The sequence below is a fragment of the Sarcophilus harrisii genome, chromosome 1, assembly GCF_902635505.1.
Source record: "Sarcophilus harrisii chromosome 1, mSarHar1.11, whole genome shotgun sequence".
Classification (NCBI taxonomy): Eukaryota; Metazoa; Chordata; class Mammalia; order Dasyuromorphia; family Dasyuridae; genus Sarcophilus; species Sarcophilus harrisii.
Genome location: NC_045426.1, coordinates 165,705,897 through 165,726,114, shown reverse-complemented (window position 1 = coordinate 165,726,114; position 20,218 = coordinate 165,705,897). Strand labels below are relative to the sequence as shown.

General features: G+C 31.4%; 1 protein-coding gene across 2 annotated transcripts in view; it reads right to left on the bottom strand.

Moving 5' to 3' along the window:
- The window catches only part of CERT1 (ceramide transporter 1), a 130,003-nt gene that overhangs the window by 26,969 nt on the left and 82,816 nt on the right, over positions 1 to 20,218 (bottom strand). Inside the window, exons 7-11 of one of the 2 annotated variants that reach the window (XM_031966363.1) lie at positions 18,441 to 18,598; positions 11,014 to 11,106; positions 4,227 to 4,313; positions 788 to 883; positions 153 to 230 (exon numbers count right to left, since the gene is read on the bottom strand). In XM_031966363.1, the coding sequence (XP_031822223.1) occupies positions 153 to 230; positions 788 to 883; positions 4,227 to 4,313; positions 11,014 to 11,106; positions 18,441 to 18,598 (512 nt within the window). The remainder of the gene's footprint in view (positions 1 to 152; positions 231 to 787; positions 884 to 4,226; positions 4,314 to 11,013; positions 11,107 to 18,440; positions 18,599 to 20,218) is intronic. The other variant, XM_031966357.1, reaches the window with a different exon arrangement.

Sequence of the window (20,218 nt, the reverse complement as noted above, 5' to 3'; positions counted from 1 at the left end):
GTTTAGTAGAAAAAGAATGCCTTTTTATTGCTTCTTGTTATTGATTTAGAACCAAAAAACCAAGTGAACTAACCCAAAGAATTCCAAGAACTAGAAAAATAGGATGAAATACAGCACATAACTCAAGTTCACTCCATGCATTTGTACAGTACCTGTGCGCTGAATCTGTGAACATCATCAGAGGCACTGACTAGATCAATGGAAGACATGGAGGAAGAGCGACTATAGGGCTACCAGAGACAGACAAAGAAAAAACCAAGTAATCAGAACAAAGGCACAATAGAGCATTCAGTACCAACTTCCAAACACAAGATAAAGAAAAGGAAAAACAAAGCACCATACGAAATAAGCACAGCAAAAAGTGCTGACTTCATGTACCTATTATGTATTTTGCTTCAATATTTTTTTTAAATAAGGAATGCAACTTTTTCCAGTACAAAGAAAAATGTCGCTTAACCCTGATGATGAAGAGCACTGATCAAGTTTGCTTGTTTTATATTTCTGATTAATTTTTTATTTAAAAAAAAAGAAAGAAAAATGCATTTAGAAGGATTTTTTGTTTGTTTTATTTGTTATGTAGAGTGAAAGAACAGAGGGAAGAAAAATGGCAAAGATACAGAGTACAACAAATACAAACAATTTTCTTAAGTGATTTTTGAAGTGAAAAAGTAACTGATAAATTTACTTAGGAAGGTTTGCAAATCATAGCATAAAATCTATTTTCAAAAGCTAAAGACAAAGTTATATGGCATAGCTTTCTATAAATTCTAAAGTTAACTTGTCTTACCTGTTGAGCAAATCTGTGAGTACCCACAGAAGAATAAACATCACTAGATGGTGGTAGGGATGTAGGCCAATGCAATCTGCTCTTTTCACTCTGTGACTGGAGGGAAAAGAATATTTTAAAAATACGTTGTAGTCCAAGGGTAGATCCCATTACTGGTTATTGAACACTCAGTATTTATAAATCCATAAATATAGGAAAAACTAATAATAATAAAATATTTTATTTTGCTAAATCCTAACATTTCATACCTGCCCATTCTGCTACTAATTCACCCACCCATATAGCCACCACTGCCTTATTCTATGGATGCGTCATTGTCTTCTGACTACACTAATTTTCTCTTTGATCTGCTTAGTATCTTTTACTTAAACCTTCTGAGCCTTAGTTTTCTTATAATAATATTTATGCTGCCTATGATATCAGATATGATGTGATAATAAATATTGAACAATATATAAAATGAGCTTTGTAACTATACTTTTCTAGGCTTCAGTTTCATTAGTTTAAAAATAAAATAAAATAAAAGCAGCAGCAGCATCACATGTTGGACAGAGAGCGGGCCTCTGAGTAAGGAAGCCCAGAATTTTAAGTTCTGCCTCTGCCACAGACTAGCTGTGTGACCTCTGGGCAATCATTTAACCTTTAAATGCCCCATATTACTATTTGAAATTTGGATTTTGAAAGAGAAATACAGGCCAGTTTTAAATTACAAAGAAATCAATGAACATAGTAAGATCAACCTTTTAACAAAGGACTAATTTAAAATAAAAACATTGGGAGGTAGTACAGATATGTTCCTTAATTTTATAGATGAGGTCCCTTACAGACCTAAAAGACCAACAAATGTTTACTTGCTAAATATCTTCTGCTTTTAACAACTGAAGCAGTCAAAATACATACAAGAAACATTTCTAAGTGTCACAATATGCCTTCTAGTGGTGAAAGAGGTCAGCTGCACTACTACTGGATTAAGGCAGCCCAAAATCAGTTAAAATTAAAGAAATGTTATATTTCAGATTTCACTGATGGAAATAAAGCTAATGTAATTGATATAAAAAGCAAAAGTCAACAAGCATTAGTTAATTTCCTACTATGTTCCCAGCAGTGTACTGGGCACTGGGGAACACATCTACAAAAAGTGAGCAGTTCAGTTCCTGCTTTTTAAGGAGCTTATAATCAAGCAAGGGAGATGACATGGTCACAGATAAGTATGTGTAGTTCATCTATTATAATGAGGGGAGCAGGTTCAAATGATTCTAGCTCTTATTCAAATAAGATCCTATGAAACAATTTAATATTATCATCTCCATTATATATTTAAGTAAACAGGCTCAGAGTAAATTGCTCCACAATCATATGATTAAGAAAATAAATGACTATACTTTCTGAGGGAAGGTATCATACACACTTGCTTTACTAATTCAGTAACATATGTTAGCATATAACCTTATAGACCCTAAATATTAAACAAGCAGGAAAAAAATAAATATGAGATATACAAAATATACTTATAGAGGTAGTGGGATGGGTTGGATACAGCATTAACATTTGAGGAATTCTAAAAAGGACTCTTAAAGGACATGGTATTTCAACTAAGCCCTGGAGAGACAATGGTTCGTTCCAAAGATGTGTAAGGAAGAAAATGTTCCAGTCTGATTATTTAAAAAAAAAAAATATATGGAGAGAGAAGATGAAATGCCAAGTATAGGGAATAACATATAGTTGAGTCTGCCTGAAGTACAGAATATTATGGGGAATGATGTTTAATTTCTCCATTATATAAAGCTACACTGTGAAGGTCAGCTAATGATAAGAGGATCCTAGAGGAAATAGAGAGAAAAGTGACATGGTAATAACATCTGTTCTTTAAGGATATTTAAGAATTATTATAAGAATTTGTGTATGGTAGGCAGAATCAATTGATATACAAGCAAATGTTAGAACTAATAAGAGAGAATAAAGGTGAGGAAAACCTGAAGAGAATGGAGAAAATGACAATGACAGGGAGTGAAATAAAATATTCAGCATAAAAACAGAAGGCCATAGTAATACAGCATAAATGAAATAAACTGATTTCTGCTAGTTTGTGTCATTATTACAAAGTTATAAATCTTTTGGAGATCGAAAGGGGAATGGTAATACAGGTTATCTTAAACTGAGAGCTATCTTCCTTTCACATTATTACTAAGTAAAATAAACATTCAAACTATTGCTCTTTTAATTGTGAAACTAAACTCATAGTATTGATACAAGAAGAATGAGCTAGGTATTTTTTTTAAAAACAGAAGCAGAATACTACTACTTCTATTTATATTGATGTTGAGTATACAAGTAACACATAATGGTATTATGCATACATGCATACACACAAAACATATTCCATGCATAAGTGATTTACTTGATATAGGAAACTTCCAGTAGGGAAATTTTCTTTAGCAAAGATGAGCAGCTGTCCTTTTGCAGCTTTTCATGTTTTAGAATTGCTAGGGTACAACCAAGAAGTTAAGTGACTTGCTCGCGTTCAGCATTGCCAATGTGTCAGGAGCAATCCTTGAACCCAGTTTTCCTAACTCTGAGGCTATTTATATCCATTCTGCCATACTGTCTATCAATAATTATATAGTTTAATGAAAAAAATTCTATATTCAATAGCAATAGTTATTGCTATTCACTAGCAAAATGTACTACAGAAAAAATTCCATTAGAAGTAGAACTATGAGGAAATGACACCACAAAATTCCAAAATCCAATACCATTTTAAGCAATATTCAATAAAAATTTTCAACGAAACAAAAAAAGAACCAATAATAACTTAAGACTCTCTAGTTTTCTTTTACTGATGGAATTGACTTACTTTATTTTCACCCAAAAATATTTTAACAGAAGATAAAAATATCCAAAAATTCTAGTTTATTATATCAATATCTCTTGAAATTAAAATGAACATACTAAGCAAATTATGATCTATCAAATAACTTTTTGTTGTTGTTGTTGTTGTTGTTGCATATTTGCTCCTTTCCCTCCCCCACAGCTTCCTGCGAATCTCTGGGAAAATGTAATCTTTTCAACTCTAATGGACCTAAATGTATTTTGTTTGCTTTCCGTGAGGACTGGGAAGGTACAAGGAAACTACCGTGCGAAATTACCCTTATTGCAGACTATGCTTGGATGTAGGTAGAGAAAGAAAAGCGTATCTACCTTTTACCCCACATGTAATATTCTACTTCGGTCACAGCCTGGCTTTGTAATGAAAAACCCCAATGATTTCTCATCTACTTTACTAGAACTCAAGTAAGATTAAGGATATTTTCAGAAAGATTTCTAAGTTCAAATCATTAATGTGAAACAAGTTCATTCTTGACTTAAACAGAATCACTGCATATAGGAGGAAAGAATACCCACAACATTAATATTCATCTTAAAATATTATTAAAAATACCTGTTCTTCTATTTTATCTTGTCTGTCAAGAGCAGCTTCAACAGCATCAAAGAATTCCTCCTCATTAATCAGACTATTTGGACCTTCCTAATTCCAACACATAGGAAAAAGAAAATGAAATTAGACATATGTTAGAACTATTCTCTACTGCAGAGCTTTAGTTCCAATATTAGTTTACTGAGATCTAATGCCATTAATTACATTAAAGAACAATTACAATGCCCCATATGTAAAAGTTATAATTCTATAGTTATTCATTCAAATATCAGTTCATATTTACTTTGTATGTACACATATACTTTGTTTAATGATCACAAATTGTGGGCAATAGTAGCTATACTTATTAAATTCTTTGCGTTCAAGAAGCCTATAATTCGGTTGGGGAAAAAAAAAATCATACACAGGGTTAAAAACACTACATTTGATCAAATGCTAAATGAGTCAAGTTGAGTCCTTTGAGAATTAATAGAAAGAGAAAATTAATATGAACTAGACCAGGAAGATCACAAAAATTTACAGGAAAGTCAGCTTGAAAAGAATGGAAGATTCTCTTTTTGTCCAGATCTAGTTAAAATATTTGAAAATAAGTATTAATGACATTTTTCTGGAGTTGTTTCTTAGCTTTATTGTTTTATATCTGTCTTGGCAGAGCTTGGCAGAATGTTTTCCTTTTCTGTTTCTGAAAATCTATACTGCAAGTATCAATTCTTTCAAACACTATTAAATTTGAGAGAATTTTCCTTTAAATCTATTTAGATTGTTTTTCATTGATTCTTCACACTCTTTCACTCATCTTTTTTTAAAAATGGAGTAAGATATATCTCTATTTTTTTTTAATATGGATATTTTACTTTTTGGATACATAAAGCATCATTTCTTTTTTTTTTTTTTTAAGCTTTTTATTTACAAGTTATATGCAAGGATAATTTTACAGTATTGACAATTGCCAAACCTTTTGTTCCAATTAGCTAAAGGTTTACCAATTTTTTTTTCAAGGAAATATCTTTTAGTTTTATTTATCTTTTGTCTTTTGAGAGTATTCTCAAGAACAAAATTCTCATGATAAAGGGAGTTGTATAAAAGAACAACATGGATGCACAGGGAACTCATCAACCTACTGAGGTTTTAAAAACATGTATTTAATACAAAAGCAGATAAAGGAAACAGGATTTTAAAAAAATATGTGATATATTCTATAACAAATGTCAGAAGAGTTAAGCTCAGAATGATTTAAAGCTAGTGTAAAAGTTAGAGAAAATAAAAATAATTTTTTTTAAAAAGCCAAATAAGGAATAGCATGACTATTTGGAGCACATGTGATAACTGATAAGAGAACTAAGATGTTCATTTCTTATTTGACTTTTACTTTCTACCCTAAGGAAAGTGATCTTTGGATCTAAAAATGCTGAATTAACAAAATTTAATAGATAGCAAGTAAAATGTTCTAGTCATTTGTTCCAGTTGAATTTCATCTTTAAATATTTAAAGAACTAGTAAATAATAGTTGAACCGCTATCAGCAATATTATCTAAAAAATCATGGGGAATGGATCTCATATTGTACAACTAAAGAAGGGCGATTGTAATCCCAATTTTCAAAAAGGAGAATGGAATCTGTCAACCACAAGACAACCAGCTTGATTTGAATTCCTGATAATGTTTAAATTTTATAATGTGTTACTGAATAGATGATGAGTAAATGCAAAGAAACAATACTATTTCATTAAGAACATATCATATTGCATTAAGCTTATTTCCTTTCTGAGCAATGGTACTAGAATGATAGATCAAGAAAAAAGATAGATACAGTTTACCTTTAACAGTGCATCTGATATAGTATCCCATATCAATCTTGTGAATAAGATGAAGATCTACAGGCAATAGTACACTTATATGGATTACTAACTGGATAAATGAGTAATGATTAGAATAGAGATTAAATTGGAAGAAGGTATGCAGCAAAATGTACCAAAGATCTGAGTTTGGCTTTCTGCTGGTTAACCATTTCATCAATCATTTAGATAGATGCTGGGTTCAAATTTTGAGGTGAAAAAAAAAGATAGCAGAAGTAAGTAATTCCCTAGATGATGGAAGTAAGATGAGAAAAATATCAATGGGTGACAAGACTGGATCAAATCTGATAAAATATAGTCTCAATTTGAGTTAAAAAAAAAAAAAAAAGGTCACAAATACACAATTACATATTAGTTTGTCTAAAAAAGATTTAGGAGGTTTAATGGACTACAAATTCAATCCGAGTTGAATTACATAAGCAAACATTATAGATATAATGAGTGGGGATCTTTCTTGGAGTCATATTCTGGTAGATTTCAGTTCTGAAAACTCCAGTTTAGGAAAACTTTGATGAACTGTATAGATTTTAGAGGAGGGCAAGCAGAAGGGCAAAAGACTTTGTGCTGTATGAGAGGTGAAGGGATATTTATCTTGGGGATGCTACAACTATGATTGTTTATCAAAAAAAAAGCAGGTGAATGAAATAGATAACACACATGAAGAACAGTCTCAAGTATCTGAATAGATGCCATGTGGAAGAAGGACTGAATTTGCCTAATTTGTCCTCTGGCAGAAATCTGCTTAAAAGTAGATCAATGTTATAACTAAATGAGTATCTTCACATAAGGCCAAAACAGAATATGGAAAGAAGAAAATCTAGATTAACCCAGAAAAGTTTCCCAATAATGATATCTATTCAAAAATTGAATAGTGTTGAAAGCAGAATATTCCCATACTTTGGAAAATATCCCTTAGTAGCTTAAATACCACTTGCTGCGTATGACATAGAGAGGATCCTTGTTCGTGTTTACCTTTGACTAGATGGCTATTGTAGTAGCTTAGAAATTTGGAATTCTCTAATTATGATATATTAGTACTCTGAATAAATAAGATAAGCCAAGGTTCAAAGAGATCTTAGATTATAGAAATTTAATTATGATTTTGGAATGATGCCTTCATTTTTTCATTATGTTTTGTCAATAAAGATACTTAAAATTAATGGACCGTGTTTGAATATTTCTATAACCTAAGTCATATTGGAACTTTTGTTCAAAAAACAAAAGCAAGAGAAAAAACTTATTTAAGTAGCATTTTAGGATTTGCAAAGTACCCACACAATCTTGCTCAATCTTAACAATATAGCACTGTGAAGTAGACCCCACAGATGTTAACACCATTCTCTAGATGAAGACTCAAGCCACAGGAAGTTTAAATAAGCTCAAGTCCACACAGCTAGTAAGGATAAAAGGCAGTATTTGAAATCAGATCTTTACTGACTTCAAATCCAGAGCTCATTTCCCTACACCACGATTATCTCTAAGAAAGACAGAAGGGACACCTAGATGGAGCAGTGAAAAGAGTACGGGTCCTGAAAGCAGAAGAAACTGGGTTCACAATCCAGCCTCAGACACTTAACACTTACTAGTTATGTGACCCTGGGCTAAGTCACTTAAGCCCAATTGCCTTGTGAAGAGAAAAGAAAGATATGGAAAGTATACACATTGGTATGTATAAAGACAAGTAAAAATTTCTAAGTTTGAAGGGACATAGATATCTTAAAAAATGTTTTTCAAGTCATGAGGCAGAAAGTAAAGAACCAACTGAGAAGAATTTGAAGAAGGTCCTAAAGAAAGGACCTTTGTTAAACAAAGAAGGTCCTAAATGTGTTCTTTACATAATTCAATTTAGTCTGAGAGAAATATTAATGTGAAGGAGAATGCAGGATTAACTAGAGAGTAGGTAAATGAAGGTAAAAAAAATCTAGTTGGTAGACAACTGAAAAAAATCAAGGTGTGAGAAGATTGGAGTCTGGACTACAATGAAGATAAAGTCAAGATGGAAGAAAGGATGAAAGAGTAAGAGATCATAGATAAGATTTAAAAAAAAGATATGACTGAGAATCTAAACAAGAAGTCACTTGGGCTTAAAAATGCATAAGACATCACCTTCCATTGGATTTGGAGAGAACTTAGAAATGGGTAAAGGAAATAGACTGAATCTGTGATTTCATTAACACAGGAGACATATATATGAAGAAAATACCTTTATCACTGCAAGTTGACAATTTCTCTGCAATGCAGTCTTAACTTTCTATAACACTAGAGATTAAATAAATTCGCCACTATCGCACAGTGAAAATGTGTCAAAATACAGGACCTAAATCAAGGTCTTCCTTTTCCCAAGGACAGACAGATCTCTATTCAATTTCAAAATTTGCTAAGTATCTGCTAGATGTAGAGTCTTAGTTTCCGGGGGGAAAAGAGGTTCTGTGTCCTCACAGAACTTAAAAAGTTTAAAATGAGGATAAGGCACAAATAATAATAAAATATTAATATACTGTAAATGCAGGAGAGCAAAAAAAAAAAAAAAAAAAAAAAAAAAAAAAAAAAAAAAAAAAAAAAAAAAAAACCAAGTACTATATGAGAACTACGAGGCAAGATTTATTATTGATATGAAGATGGAAAAATTTATGAAAGCATCCTAGAAGTAGCATTTTAGATGAATTTCAAAAAATTAAATTTCATAAGCAAAAGAATGGAGGGAGTAATATGAACAAAGGCAAAACATGCTTTTAATAAAGCCAACACAGGCCAAGGGCAGGACCTTAATGGAAAAAACAGATACTGTGAAATAGAAAAGATAAAGGAGGTTATATTGCGGCATTTTCAATACCAAAGCAAAATTTTAATGAAGCCAGGAATAGGTGGGAGAGAGGAGATATCAATTAGCCTAGGAAATCAAGTGGAGGGGAATAAAATTATTTTTAAGAAGCATCAAGGACTTACATTATAAAAATCAATTTTGGGGCTCATTTTAATAGACTTTTTTTTACTCTTTGATAATTTTTCAATGCCTCTTAAAATTATAAAAAACTAATTGTGCTAAGTCCCAGGTCTTCATTTAGAACAACTCATTTAGATAGCTAATGCTCTTAAATAATTCTTTTATCAAGACATTTAAAAAGCTGCTAAGATTCTCATTTTCCAGTTATTTTCCTCAAGTGCAATGTAGCCATGGAGAGATAGGGAGTTGAACAGAAAAAATAGTCTACTATATTGTCAATATAAAATGGTACCACAATGAAGTCATTAGCAATGACATCTTTCTACTTCACTATCATGGACCCACTATGATCAAGGAGATAGGTTCATGTGATTCTGAGAAGATGATGTGTTCTATATGTTTTTCCCACTTGAGGGAAAAAAAAGTTACTATACTTGATTCATAGATCAAGATCAGTCTGTGCAATTATTTGTGTTAAAAGGGATATTCTTTAAAACACAAAAACACAAGAAGACTGTATTTGTTCTAGGTCTAACACACTACTAAATTAGCAAACAAGAGCATAGCTAATAAAGTTACTATGCATTTCAGAAGAAGCCAACTAGAAAATTTTCACTAATTTTGTGAAATCATATCTAAAGTCTAATTATGTCTATGGATTTCATGGAATTTAAAAAAAATAAAGTTGATAAAGCAGAAAAAAATTTTAATTTCAAAGACACCAATTAATTTTGTTTCTTCTATTAAAAAAATAGTTATAGATTAAATTTGTCCGTGATTATTTTAATTGAAGAACCAATTTGGTTCTTTTTGATCTGTTATAATTACCAAGTATGCTTTTTCTCCCAAATTTTTTCTAATTTAGGAAACAAGCATTTATTGACATCACTTATTTCCGGGTGCATAGGAGCTTATGACATTTTAGCTACATAATATTTTATAAATGAATTTCTGAAAACAATGTAGTAAATCAATTTAGTAATTGATAACCAAATGAGAATATATTATTTACATAATTTTCAAACATGAGTACTTCTTTAAATAGCAAATTGTGTTGTATTATGAACAGTCTCTCATATAATTACATCTTAAAATTCAGATCAAGTTGAAAATCCTTCCTCAACGTCTATTTTAAAAACAGAATGGGTAATGAGTTAAAAGAAGATACTTCCATTGGCAAATTCCCTTCTCAAGTTTGGGTTTTTAAATTCGGGGCATGGGGGGGGAGGGGAGAGGCACAAAATAATAAGCTCTTGCTATATCATGGAAATCAATTTATGTTAGAAAACACATTTAGTTAATCCTATCTGAAATTAAAGAGTTAATATAAAGAACTTGATCTGTTTCTGAAATTCATTTTTACTAAAACAAAAAAACTCCAAATTCTCAAATAGATTAGGTCAATTTAATAACACTCTAATATTTTGTCATGAGAGTTCTCTCCTTTGACAAATTGCAGTCTAACTTAGTATTTTATGTCTTGGGGAGTTGTTAAAGAGTTTCACAGATTATTTATACAGTCAGATGATTTACCCACTGCCACAAAATTATGAAATGTCTGAAGGAGAATTTGAACTTAACTATGCTATCTCTTTGAAGGTGAAAAATTAAATTAGAAAATCTTCCTGAGCAATTAAAGAATATTAAATATGCACTGAAGATTTAATTTAATAACTTCTTAATCCCTTTTAATTTTTTTTTTAATATTCTCATTAAAGATCAAACATAGAATTCAACAGTCTACCAGGTGGAAAAGGAAGCTTCCTAGTTAAGAGTTTTAGGAAGACTATTTTTTCTGCATAAAAAATAATGAAACTCTTTTAATATATTTTAACATCTACTGGTCATCCTGACATTTAGGGGGGGTGGGGAGGTAAGAGGTGAAAAATTGGAACAAGAGGTTTGGCAATTGTTAATGCTGTAAAGTTACCTATGTATATATCCTGTAAATAAAAGGCTATTTAAAAAAAAAAAAATAATGAAACTCATACCTCATAATCTGGTCCTCCAAAATGGGATTTTTTCTTTAGTTCAGTCACAGCGTTTTTGTAGGCTTCTTCTATCCTCCTTTTTTTCTCAATTTCCTGTTTAAAAAATAGGCAATTAAAATAAATGAACTTTAAAATATATATATATATATATATATATATATATATATATATATATATATATATATATATATATATATATATATGAATAATATTGCTTTACTTTACACAGGGACCTCTCATTGCATCTAGAATTTGATCAAATAAATTGTGGATTTCTACCAAGTATGAGTGACTATGTATTATACCTTAGACTGACTTTTCAAGAACATTATCATTTATAAAAATATAAGACTAGAATTTTTTCCAAGATAAAATGACATAATCTGTCAACTACCAAAAGATCTTAATACAATAGAAGCAAAAAAACGCCTGAAACCTTTCAATAATTTCTTCATTGATATACTTGTACCATATTTGTATTTTCTCAGAGGACAGAGATATTTCTAAATCAAATTATTTGACTCAAAAGAATGGTGAATAAATACCTTGAACTAAAAAGAAGCCTTGTTTTATTTCTGATATTACTGATTTAATGAAATTTTAGGATATTAAAACATTAAAAATCAGTGGCTGTATCTAGAGTATAATAATTTGTATAAGTGTTAACAACCGACAAATCACTTGCTTCTAATGTTCACTTTATTCATTTGCAAGATGATACTTTTAATTAAAGGTGTTCTCAAGATGACTAATCTATACATTTTGAACTAAAATTTGTGACGAAGAACACAATCCAATACAGAAACTATATTTCTCCAGTATACAAATTCTGTCTTAGTAATTCTACTCTTCTTGGTTATTACAGAGAAAAAATTTTATTTCTCTTCTATAAAACTCACTCAGTTCTTCCATTACTTAAGAGTTTCTTTTAGCAATTTAAATAAATAGTTGTAGTTACTGTGCATTTGTTTTCTTGAGTCTACTTGCTCAACTTGGCAATTCTTCCAACTTAACTTTAAATTATTCATATTTGGCTTTTCCTCCTAGACAAAAATATTCTACTCCACTCACATAATCATGTTTTTTCCCTACATAAATTCCATACATATTTTGAAAATGTTCTATTCTTTAGCTATTCTTTATCTAATTAATTGAGAATGCCTTTTGGTTTTACTACATACTGTCATTACCATTTATTAGACTTTTATTTTTAACAGTTTTTTATTTTTCTAAATACATGCAAAGATAATTTTCACTATTAACCTTTGCAAAATCTTGTATTCCAAATTTTTCTCCCTCCCTCCTCCTCTCTTCCTCCTTCTAGACAGCTAGGAATCTGATACAGATTAAACAAGCAATTTTTCTAAACATATTTCTACATTTATTATTATTCTGCACAAGAAAAAAACAGATCAAAAGGGAAAAACAAACGCAAGAAGAAACAGACAACAACAACAAAAAGTGGAAATACTGTGATCCACATTTAGTCTCCAGAATTCTCTCTGGATGTAGAAGTCTATTGGAATTGGCTTGAATCACTCCATTGTTGAAAAGAGGCAAGTTCACCATAGTTGATCATCACATAATCTTGTTGTTACTGTATACATTGTTGTCTTGGTTCTGCTCACTTTATTTTGTATCAGTGCACATAAGTCTCTCCCAGCTTTTCTGAAATCAGCCTGCTCATCATTTCTTATAGAACAATAATATTCTATTACATTCATATACCATAACTTCTTCAGTCACTTCCCAACTCATAGGCACCCACTCAATTTCGAGTAACTTGCCACTACAAAAAGAGCTGTTACAAACATTTTTGTACATGGGGGTCCTTTTCCTCTTTGATGATTTCTTCGGGATACAAACCCAGAAGAGATGCTGCTGATCCAAGGGTATGCACAGTCTTACAGTCCTTTCAACATAGTTCCAAATTAATCTCCAGGATGAGATTTTTAATTATTTCATAATTCCACCAACAATGAATGCATTATTGTCCCAGTTTTCCCACATCCCCTCAAAAATTTATCATCTTTTCTTGTCACTCTACCCAATCTGAAAGGTATGAAGTAGTACTTCAAAGTTGTCTTAATTTGCATTTGTCTACTGGATGCAAACATTTTTACCAGCTTTCTGCTTCTCTTCTAATCTTGGCTTCCTTGGTTTTGTTTGTACAGGAAGTTTTTAATTTAATGTAATCAAAATTGCCCATTTCTCATTTCATAATGTTCTCTAGTTCTTTTTCAACCAGAAATTTCTCTCTTCTCTACAGATCTGAGTGGTAGACTTGTTCTTACTCTTGTTCAATTTGCTTATAGTATCACCCTTTATGTCTAAATCATGAATCTATTTCAAACTTATCTTGGTATAAAGTGTTAGATATTTATCAATGCTTAAGTTTTTGCCACAATGTTTTCCAGTTTTCCCAGCAATTCTTTAGGATTCTCTATGTATACCCATCATATCATCTTTAAAGAGTGATAGTTTTGTTTCCTCATTATCTACTTTAATTCCTCCAATTTCTTTTTTCCCCCTCTTATTGCTAAAGTTAATATGAATAGTACTGGTGATAGATAATGGGTAACCCTTTTTTGATCTCTGATTCTATTGGGAAGGTTTCTAGGATATCATCATTACATACAATGATTGCTGATGGTTTTAGATAGATGCTCCTTATCACTTTATTCCTTTGTTTAATAGCATTTTTCATACAAATGTACAATGCATTTCATCAAATGCTTTTCCTGTATCTATTGAGATAATCATATGATTTCTGCTAGTTTGATTATTGATAAGGTCAGTTTGTGATATTGAACCAGACCTAGATTCTTGGTAAAAATCTTACTTGGTCATAGTGTATTATCCTCGTAATAAGTTGCTGTAATCTCTTTGCCAACATTTTATTTAAGATTTTTGCATCAATTTTCATTAGGGAAATTGGTCTATAATTTTCTTTCTCTGTTTTGGCCCTTCTTGGTTTAGGTATCATCACCATATTTTTGATATAAAAAGAATTTGGTAGTCCCCTTTCTTCCACTACTTTTTCCAAGTAGTTTACAAAGTGCTGGAATTAACTGTTCTTTAAATGTCTTTTTTGTTGTTGTTTCCAAGTACAGCATCATATCACCTACAAATAAGGGTAGTCCTCTAATTCTCATATTAATACAACAGCTAATATTTTTTAGAACTAGGTAGTTCCTAATTAGTGTGAATAACAAGTCTTTTGGAAGGGGATGTATTCAAATTCACACTACTCAAAAGTTAAAATTTTGTAGGGTTCTAGCCCAATGGAAATAAGCAGTAAAATTAAAATAATGAGACTTTCCTGGGAAATTCATCATTTATACTAATCAGGACCTAGTCAAACAATAGTTGAAAGAAAGAAACATTGCTCAAATCTTCTTTGTACATACTGGGGATGCTTCTATTATTTCTACAATGCTCAAGATAAATATAATTTTAACTATTAATCATATAGTTACTCAACAAGTATTTACTAAATATTTACTGGGGCCAGGCACAAAGCTAAATATTATGAAATCAGAGAAACAAAGTTCCTACCCTCAAAAAGCTCACAGTTTTAATAGAGGAGAAAACATGTAGACAACAATGTATATATGAGATATATATGGCATACGGGGTGATGGTGATTAGAACCAGCAAAAGCTCACAGCAGAAAGTGGTTATAAGCTGGGTTTTGAAGGAAGCTTGAGGAATCAGTTGGTAGAGGTGAGAAGGAAAAGTATTCCAAGAGTAGGAGACTACTGAAAAGCAACAGTGTTGAGGATAAAGAAGAACAAAGTAGGCCAGTAAAGTTAGATCAAAGAGTGTGGGGAAGGTAAAGGGAAATATTCAAAGAAAAGGGTATAAAAGAAGATTTTTAAAAATATGAAGGAGCCGGCTATGGATGGTGTTAAAAATCAGAGGACTCAGTATTTGATTCTGGCTTTAAAAGGGAGCTATTGCACATTAATGTAATTGGGGAAAATAGCTATATCCATACATTAATAATTAAAGTGGGCAGAGAAGAAATGAGTAGTTTTAGACATGTTAAGTTTCAGATGCTTACAACATCCAGTTTAAAAGACCTGAAAAAAAAAAGCCTTTAGTAATGTGGGGCTGTAGCTCAGGGAAGATTGAGGATGGTTACAAAGTTCTAGAAATCACCTTTAAAGAGGTAATAGTTGAACCAATGAGATCACAAGCAAGATAATAGTTATGAGTCAGAAAGATCAGAGTTCAAAATCCAGTTTCAGACACTAACTTTGTAACTGGGTAAGACATTTGAACTTTGTCTGTTTCAGTTCCCTCAACTGTAAAATGGAGATGATAATAAAAGCACCTACCTCCCAGGTTTGTTGTGAAGACAAATGGAAATAAAATTCATAAAGCTCTTATATTGCCTGTAACATAGTAGGTGCTTAATAAATACTTGGATCCCAAATTAAGGCTCATTAGTACAGAGAATTGAGAAGAGGGACTTTAGAGAATATATTTAGTCTCAATGACGTGAAGATACCAGAGGAGAGAGAAAGAATGTTAAGAAACAATGTCATAGAAACCTAAATTTCCAAGGAGAAAATGTAGGAAGTATTTTTATCTGAATTCAGAGTCTATACCAATTCAGACATAAAATGAAAAAAATTACTTTAGCTAAAATCATTGAAATCCACGCTGACAAATAAAATTATGTGAAACACACTCATGAATATTATATAATGTTATCTTTTCCAACACTATTGATATATTACTTTAAGGTTTTCAATTTATACATATCTTAGGCAGAGAAGGAAAAATGGCATTTATTTGACCAATAACATCTACATCTCATTATCAAGGGAATAAATGTGACTATGATTAAAATAGAAATTATTTAAGTTAATTTTATTTCCTTTAGCAAGTTATTGCTTAGATCAAGTAGCACAAGACCATTAATGTTTTATAAGATTATAAAGAATTGACTTTTAAATACTATACCTCAAAATCTAAAAGCATATTTATTTAACCTATTAGATTTTCTTTTTAATTTCTCCTTTTCTTTCCAAAACAAAGTCTAATTTATGTAATTTATGTATTTTATATATAAAGTATATACAGAACTATAACCCAATAAGCCCACTTGGCAATTTATGGTGAGATAACCTACTTTGCCTTTAGCTGAACAAAGGAAGCGTTTTGAATCACCAGGCTCAGTGTCTTAGGTTTAAATTTATATATTTTTTCTATTTACCAATATCCATAATAGCTAAGAAAGAACATGAAATAAATAGCAGTATGATATACTATGGTAATCTTTCTCCAAAACAGCTAAATTACAAACCTGCATCCTTAAAATATTCTCTTAGAACATGCTACTAAATACATAATACATAGTAATCCATTTCTTTTCTAATGAAAATGGAAAAAGATTACTTTAGGACTAATTAAAATTCTCCATTATTAGATATACACATTTATATCCAAGATATTTCAAGAAGGAGGTGGCCAAAAGTTGAGGGTAAAGTAAAACTGGGTAAGCTTAATGTGTGATTCTGCAGCATGAATGAAAGGGGCTGAAAAGGCTTGTTTTGCTTTGTGGGTGTGGATGTTGTATATTTACTACAATCAATGGTATACATGAAAAGTTCAGCTTTAAGAATGGAGAAAAGTCTATTCTTTATTTAAAAACTTAATTGATAGTTAACCAAGGAAATCATGATAATCATAGAACTACAGCTCAGAATTCTAAAATTCTCTTTTCTTATTGGAACACTTGAGAACATCCCTTAAAAAAAAAGTGTCATATCTCTGCTGTTGTCAAGCATATCATGTACTACATCTATCATTCACTGGCTATATATATATATATATATATATATATATATATATATAGAGAGAGAGAGAGAGAGAGAGAGAGAGAGAGAGAGAGGAAGGAAACAATAGTAATAAAGTAGGTTTGACTGGGATTAGGATTGCAGGCCATACAAAATTATCAATTTATAGAACTCAAGCAATGGGAAGCTCCTGTGTTTGTGTAATCTCCTGTGGTTACCTTAGTAAACGATTTCCCCACCCCAATCTATGGCCTACCCAAGAGTTCCAAATACCAAGAGTTTGTCTTAACTCAAACACTGCTCAGAAATAATGCAGTGCATCTGCTCTGTGTTCATGCCTCCAACACGCCTTAACTCTGTGCTTTGAAGCAAATTATTTAATCTCTCAATATCCTAGGACATTCTCTAAGGAAATAAATTTTAGGCCAGGTGTAAAGCGTTTCCAGATTGATGCAATCATTAAAAATAAATAAACAAAAAACCCTAAGCCTATGAGATTTTTGGCTTTGATCAAAATCAGTGCATGGTTTTTCCAATCAGAAAAAGAAATATTCTAAGTAAGGAATACAATAGCATTTTCATCAATTTTATTTTAAACAAAAGTGTAAAAGTATTCCGCTAAGTTCAATACAAAGAGGTAAAGTATATTTAATGGCATATCACGTTGATAGCTGAAGTAAGACTTAACTATGAATGCTGAAAAGTACTGACCACCTAATATTCTGCTTGTAAAAAGTTGGAATATTTTAAGTATATGACCTAAATTAATTGTGAGCAACCTAAGGACTGTGTCACTGTGTGCTACATTTTATGCTATAGTGCTCAGACTCAAATGGTTTTTATTTCAAAGAAGTGTAATATAAAATCATCACAAAATTTTTTTAAATCTTTATTTCCCTCAAGAGAACATGCTTCACAAAAGAATAGTTGAGAACTAGTAAATCCCACTATTACAATGAAGTAGAGTTCAGAACCCCAACTTTTGCAGGAAGTTTTTTCTAATCCCTCATTTCTAGAGCATCCCTCTGTTGTTTGTAGGCAGGCTTTTTGTATTTAGTTATTTGCACTGTCTTCCTCATTAGACTAAGCTAGAAGCCCCTACTTCCAGAGTAACCTGAGCAAGATCTAGCCTCAGACACCCACTAGTTCCACTGACTTTGAGCAAATACTATTTTCCTCAATTTCTTTCACTAAAAAATGGGAATAGTAACACCATCAGCTGTTGATGCTGTGGTGAGAATAAAACAATATAATAATTACAGACTGCTCACCACAGTAATAGGCAGTTTAGCAGGTGCTACATAAATGTTTAGTCCTTTCCTCTTCCTTGCCTCTCCTGAAGAACAGATTCCTTTTTTTTTTTTTTTTTTTTGGGCCTTTCTTTGTATCCCCAGTGCTTATGTCTGGCACGCAGTAACTTTTTAACAAATATTTACCTAATATCAAAAAATTTTCATTAAAATTTAAGTTTTTTGGTTTTTCAAAAGGTTATCTTCAAGAGAAAGAACACCACTTATTACTTACATCAAATTCAAACTTCTTTTGGATACTGCTGATATCAATTTAATTTAAATGTTAATGAAGTTTTTTTCAAAAGAAAATAAAAACTAGTCTTACCTTATCCAATCTCTTTTGCCAGCTGTCCTCACGTTTTACCATGAGTTCAATACAATGAGAAAGTGTTGCAAGTATTCCAGCAGTAGTTGCTTTAAATGTTATTGCTTCCCCTTTAAAGTCTATGCCATTAATTCCTTTGGGTGTCACATGTGGAAATACTGAAAAAGACACTTCAGTCAGCAACAGTTTTTTGAATGAGAAAAAGTTCTACCATATAACGTATCCTTAGAAAACTATCAGTGATGCTCTGGGACTATATTTTTGCTCCTCTAGGCCAACATTTTGCCCTTTTTTAATCTAAAGTCTGCAAGTAAAGAGGATCATGACTGTGATAAAGCCATACATGTCATTTTTCTGGGTTTATTTCCTTTATAACAAGAAGAGTCTGACAGCATACAGGGCCACCTAATTATGGCAAAAACCACCTTAAATTTTTAATCAACACTGGATTTTTTTTAAAAAGCTTCTCTGAAGGTAAGCAATAAAGCCAAATAAGGTAACATGAAGGTTTCAAATGGATACTCAGTGCTTTTTAAAACTTACAGAATCTATTTACCAAATTATGCAAAGGAAAACTGTCTAGCAATACCAGACATAAAACTATATTATAAAGTAGTGATAATCAAATTCATTTACTACTAGCTAAGAAATAGAGAGTGGTGAATTAGTGAAATAAGTTAGGTACAAAGGACACAAGTCAATGACTAAAGTAATTCACTGTTTGATAAACCCAATGACACTGTTAAGAACTCACTATTTGACAAAAATTGCTGGGAAAACTAGAAAACAGTATGACAAAAAAATAGGCATTGACCAATCTCTAACACCCTATACCAAGATAATTTTGAAATGGGTTTATAATTTAGACATAAATTGAAATTGTAAATTGAACAAAGTCCATCTCAAATCTGAAGAACAGAGAAAATTTATGGCCAAAGCAGAACAAGAGAACATTACAAAATGCAAGATGGGTAATTTTGATTACTTTAAATTAAAAGGTTTTTGCATAAACAAAACCAATGCAGCCAAGACTGGAAGGAAAGGAGAAAGCTGGGGAAATCTTTTTTACAGTTAATGCTTTTGATAAATGTCTCAGTTCTAAAATATATAGAGAATTGATTCAAATTTAGAAGTACAATTCATTCCCCAATTGACAAATGGTCAATTTTCAGATGAAGAAATTAAAATCATCTTTAGTCATATGAAAAGATTCTCTAAATCACTACTAATTAGAAAAATGCAAATTAAAACAAGTCTGAGGTATGACCTCACACCTGTGAGATTGGCAAAGATGATGGGAAAAGAAAATGATAAATGTTGGAGGAGATATGAGAAAACTGCAACACTAATCCATTGTTGGTGGAATATGAAACGATCCAACTATTGTGGTGAGCAATTTGGAACTATGCCCCAAAGACTATAAAATTATGCATACCCTTTCATCTAGCAGTGTCACAACTGAGTCTGTATTCCAAAGATATAATAAAAGAAGGAAAAGGAACCCACATGTGCAAAAATGTTTATAATATCAAGAAACTGGACAATAAGTGGATGCCCATCAGTTGGGAAATGGCTGAATAAGTTATGGCATATAAATGTAATGGAATATTATTGTTCTTTAAAAGATGATGAGAAGGCTGATTTTAGAAAAGCCTGGAAAGACTTACATGAATTGAGGCCGAGTCAAGAGAACAGAACCAGGATAACATTGTACATAGTAACAGCAAGATTATGAGATGATGAACTACAATAGGCTCTTTGCTCTTCTCAGCAAATAT